This window comes from Cololabis saira, chromosome 13 (genome assembly GCF_033807715.1).
Source record: "Cololabis saira isolate AMF1-May2022 chromosome 13, fColSai1.1, whole genome shotgun sequence".
In the NCBI taxonomy this organism is placed as follows: domain Eukaryota; kingdom Metazoa; phylum Chordata; class Actinopteri; order Beloniformes; family Belonidae; genus Cololabis; species Cololabis saira.
In genome coordinates this window covers 47,149,300-47,154,907 of record NC_084599.1, presented here as the reverse complement: position 1 = coordinate 47,154,907, position 5,608 = coordinate 47,149,300, and the positions used below count along the sequence as shown (strand labels likewise).

The 5,608-nt window shown below is 37.4% G+C and overlaps 1 protein-coding gene across 1 annotated transcript in view; it reads left to right on the top strand.

The window, feature by feature from the left end:
• The window catches only part of LOC133458730 (phosphatase and actin regulator 1-like), an 80,253-nt gene extending 75,165 nt beyond the window's left edge, over positions 1 to 5,088 (top strand). The window contains exon 13 of the mRNA XM_061738932.1: positions 2,294 to 5,088. Coding sequence (XP_061594916.1) covers positions 2,294 to 2,309 — 16 coding nt within the window. The 3' untranslated portion in view covers positions 2,310 to 5,088. The remainder of the gene's footprint in view (positions 1 to 2,293) is intronic.
• Positions 5,089 to 5,608: the final 520 nt, after the last annotated feature.

The following is a 5,608-nucleotide window of genomic DNA, read 5'->3' as shown; positions in this document are numbered from 1 at the left end:
TGGGGCTTGAGGAACAAAGTTTTCTAGGGGGCGCTGTTGAGCCATTAGGCCACGCCCATTAATGCAAACCATGAAATATCACATTTATCACCAGGCCTGGCTTGGTGAAACATTTGGAGACTTTTTGGGCACGTTTAGGGGGAAAAAAGGCCCTCCTTTCGTCAGAACAATAAGAAGAAGAAGAAGAAGAATTCCTACAGATACAATAGGGCCTTCGCACTGTAAGTGCGAAGGCCCTAATAATAAGTTCAGTTTGGGGAAAAGGAACAGAATCAACAGGTTCTTGTGAACGTACCGAGTTAGAACCAGGACTTCTCTGTCCAATCAAGGAGCAGATGGAAGAAGCAGCAGAACAAGTATTATTATATATAAAAGTTTACCATGACTGAGCCTTATATATAAAAGTTTACCATGACTGAGCCTTATATATAAAAGTTTACCATGACTGAGCCTTATATATAAAAGTTTACCATGACTGAGCCTTATATATAAAAGTTTACCATGACTGAGCCTTATATATAAAAGTTTACCATGACTGAGCCTTATATATAAAAGTTTACCATGACTGAGCCTTATATATAAAAGTTTACCATGACTGAGCCTTATATATAAAAGTTTACCAGTGACTGAGTATTATATATAAAAGTTTACCAGTGACTGAGTATTATATATAAAAGTTTACCAATGACTGAGCCTTATATATAAAAGTTTACCATGACTGAGCCTTATATATAAAAGTTTACCATGACTGAGCCTTATATATAAAAGTTTACCATGACTGAGCCTTATATATAAAAGTTTACCAGTGACTGAGCCTTATATGTAAAAGTTTACCAGTGACTGAGCCTTATATATAAAAGTTTACCATGACTGAGCCTTATATATAAAAGTTTACCATGACTGAGCCTTATATATAAAAGTTTACCAATGACTGAGCCTTATATATAAAAGTTTACCAATGACTGAGCCTTATATGTAAAAGTAAACCAATGACTGAGCCTTATATATAAAAGTTTACCAATGACTGAGCCTTATATATAAAAGTTTACCATGACTGAGCCTTATATGTAAAAGTAAACCAATGACTGAGCCTTCAGGGCCAGAGAAAACCAACCAACCCGAGAGCAGAACCCAGTGATGTGTCAATGGTTTAAACCTGTAAAGAACCTCAGGGGAGCAGAATCAGCAGTATGGATCACATGAAGACATTCAGCAGAAGCATTCATGTACAGAAACGCTTCTTTGCATTAAAGGAAAACTCAGCTTATTTAAAAAGTAAAAACACAATTTTATCCTCAGTTTCTTCAGTTTCTGTATAAGCTGCTTAAAAGTGAGGGAGTCATCGATCCAGACACCTAGGTATTCATATTCATGTGTTCATTCAGGTATTCATATTCATGTGTTCATTCAGGTATTTATATTCATGTGTTCATTCAGGGATTTATATTCATGTATTCATTCAGGTATTTATATTCATGTGTTCATTCAGGGATTTATATTCATGTATTCATTCAGGTATTTATATTCATGTGTTCATTCAGGGATTTATATTCATGTATTCATTCAGGGATTTATATTCATGTATTCATTCAGGTATTTATATTCATGTATTCATTCAGGTATTTATATTCATGTGTTCATTCAGGGATTTATATTCATGTATTCATTCAGGGATTTATATTCATGTATTCATTCAGGTATTTATATTCATGTATTCATTCAGGGATTTATATTCATGTATTCATTCAGGGATTTATATTCATGTATTCATTCAGGTATTTATATTCATGTATTCATTCAGGTATTTATATTCATGTGTTCATTCAGGGATTTATATTCATGTATTCATTCAGGTATTTATATTCATGTATTCATTCAGGGATTTATATTCATGTATTCATTCAGGTGTTTATATTCATGTATTCATTCAGGTGTTTATATTCATGTGTTCATTCAGGGATTTATATTCATGTATTCATTCAGGTATTTATATTCATGTATTCATTCAGGTGTTTATATTCATGTATTCATTCAGGTGTTTATATTCATGTGTTCATTCAGGGATTTATATTCATGTATTCATTCAGGTATTTATATTCATGTATTCATTCAGGTATTTATATTCATGTATTCATTCAGGTGTTTATATTCATGTATTCATTCAGGTGTTTATATTCATGTATTCATTCAGGTATTTATATTCATGTATTCATTCAGGTATTTATATTCATAACAACCTCAAGACTGAGGGAAATGCTGTGGTCTGTGTTAACTCTCTTCTCTTCTCCTGCAGGTTCCACCGGCCGTAACAACCAGAACTACCGTCCAACAGGAGACCCGGCTGTTTGAGGTCCCAGGACCAGAACCAGGACCTGGACCAGGACCTGGACCTGGACCAGAACCAGGACCAGGACCAGGACCTGGACCTGGACCAGGACCAGGACCTGGACCTGGACCAGGACCTGGACCAGGACTCGGGTTCCAGCCTGGAACCTTCAGGTGGACTGAACTCTCCAGAACTGTCCAGAATCTTCTCCTCCAGGGGATTTACAGACTTCTTGATATTCAAAAGCTTTTAATTGTCATGTTTTTATGATGCAGAGTTGAAGCTGCTGGAACTGAAACTTTATTTTATTATTTATCTCCATGTTTGTGTCTCATTCCAACCACGGGAGGGAATTCAGGAAAATCCTGCACTTGGTGACCAGTGTTTGATATTTGGTGTTAGTTCTGGACATAAGGTTAAAAAACCACCGCAACAAACGGTGACGCCCCCTAGTGGCCGGTTTGGTGACGCCCCCTAGTGGCCGGTTTGGTGACGCCCCCTAGTGGCCGGTTTGGTGACGCCCCCTAGTGGCCGGTTTGGTGACGCCCCCTAGTGGCCGGTTTGGTGACGCCCCCTATTGGCCGGTTTGCAGAACAATCTAAATGAATCAATAAGCGATAGAGACATTGTAGGTGTTAAAAATTAAACTTTTGCTCAAATAAGGCCTTTAAATGTCTTCATTTGTCTTAAATCTCAATACAAGGGTCTTAATTTTTACAAGGAATGTATCAAAAAGTTTATTTCATCGTTTTGAGGAGAATCTGGTTAATCAGTGTTGCCAGGTTGGGGAAGTTTCAGCCCGATTGGGCTCAAAAATAGATATTTGGGCTGCTTTTCCTGGTTTTTACTAAATATTTAGGAGAAATGTATTAAAATAATGTAATAATTTACAGTCTGAATATAGAGAATGTTTGATTCAATCTGGTTTTTCAGTATTTCAGATGGTTTTACGTCACGTTTGGGCTGGAAATTGTCAGATCTGGCAACCTTGACCTAAATTTAGTTTGAAAACGGTTTTAAAAAGTCTCAATCTCAATCCAGGGGTCTTAATTTTAGAATCTTAATCATTAAAAACTTTTATTTCGTCTTTTTGAGGTGAAATTCCCGAATCTGTGTTGCCAGGTTGGGCATTTTTCAGCCCAATTGGACTTAAAAATACAGATTTTTCTGGTTTTTACTAAATATTTAGGAGAAATCTATTAAAATAATTAAATAATTTACAGTTTGAATAAAGAGAAAGTTTGATTCAATCTGGTTTTTCAGTATCTCGGATGGTTTTACGTCACGTTTGGGCTGGAAATTGTCAGATCTGGCAACCTCGACCTAAATTTAGTTTGAAAACGGTTTTAAAAAGTCTTAAATCTCGATCCAGGGGTCTTAATTTTAGAATCTTAATCATTAAAAAGGTTTATTTCGTGAGTTTAAATATGCACAGCTGATGTTTTTTGTGTGTTATTTTAATAAAATCGTATTGTTTCACTTTGACTGAGGTTAGTTCTGAGGTTCATCTTCAGCCTGGACGGACGGACGAACGAACGAACGAACGAACGAACGAACGAACGAACGAACGAACGAACGAACGAACGAACGAACGAACGAACGAACGAACGAACGAACGAACGAACGAACGAACGAATCAGATTATTGACACTACAGTGATAGTGACCTGTCCAATAAACAGAAAACTGCATTTCTTGGGGGTGAAAATATGGGTCTAGAGCCCTATATAATCTTTCTATGTGACTTAATTCTAGAGATATGGAGTTTTTTGGGCAAAAAAAAATACCTTGAACATGACATTTGACCTTCAACATGACCTTGAAATAGGATATTTATCTCAGAATTGAATTCCTAGCACCAAAAAAGTAGAGAAAGTGACAAAATACAACAAACTAGGACTGAGAGAAGCTGAGATATGAATGTTCTGCAAACCGGCCACTAGGGGGCGTCACCATTTGTTTGCGGTGGTTTTTTAAAACCTTATGTCCATAACTAACATGCCAAATATCAAAAACTTGTCACCAAGTGCACAATCTTGATGATTTTTGACAGATTCCCCCCGAGCTACATGATGTTTTTAAAGATTAATTACAAAAGCTGAAATTTGATGATTAAAAAAGTGTTTAAAAATCCCTAGTTCCCTGAATGCATCCCAGAGCGGTCCGGATTCCCGAGGACCCTGAATGCCTCCCAGAGCGGTCCAGATTCCCGAGGACCCTGAATGCATCCCAGAGCGGTCCAGATTCCAGAGGGCCCTGAATGCATCCCAGAGCGGTCCAGATTCCCGAGGACCCTGAATGCATCCCAGAGCGGTCCAGATTCCTGAGTGCCCTGAATGCATCCCAGAGCGGTCCAGATTCCCGAGGACCCTGAATGCCTCCCAGAGCGGTCCAGATTCCCGAGGACCCTGAATGCATCCCAGAGAGGTCCAGATTCCTGAGGACCCTGAATGCATCCCAGAGCGGTCCAGATTCCCCAGGACCCTGAATGCATCCCAGAGCGGTCAGGATTCCCGAGGACCCTGAATGCATCCCAGAGCGACGGCTCAAAGTTGCCAGATCTTTAAATAATGACGTTTGGACAGAAAAACAGAAAAATCCCTGAACTGCCAGTTTAACCAGTTTAAGTTTGAAACTGGTTGTTTTTAATGGTTTACTGTAGAAGCATAAGGGCCTTTATTCAAATTAAAATGCATTTGTGGAATTTTTATTTGAAGAATGTGGCTGCATTATTTGAGTCAAAAATCAAATTAATAATATATAATCCGATTAGCATTTTAATTTTATTCTTTACGCTGCACATTTGATGGCTTCTCCTGTGCTCTAAACTAAACTAAACTAAACTAGACTAAACCAGCTGCAGAAACCCGGGAAACCGCTCACGGTTTTTACGGTGACACCGTATTTTGCCGATTTCCCAAAGTCTGTTAGAAAATGTCTGATGTTCTAAAGCTCAGTTATAGATGTTAAAATTAAAACGCTAATTGGATTTTTGTTTTCTTTTTGATTTTGACATCAAATGTGCAGCGTAAAGATTAAAATTAAAATGCTAATCGGATTATATGATATTAATTAGATTTTTGACTCAAATAATTCAGCCACATTCTTAAAATGAAACAACATTTCTGCAAATGCATTTTAATCTGAATATAGAACCTAATGCTTCATATGACTGAGTCTCTAATCCCCAGATTATTATTCTGTTTGGACAAAACCGATCACTTTACATTTGAAATGTTTTCAGGTTAAATCTCTGAAGTTTTTATTAAAACAAACAACTGCA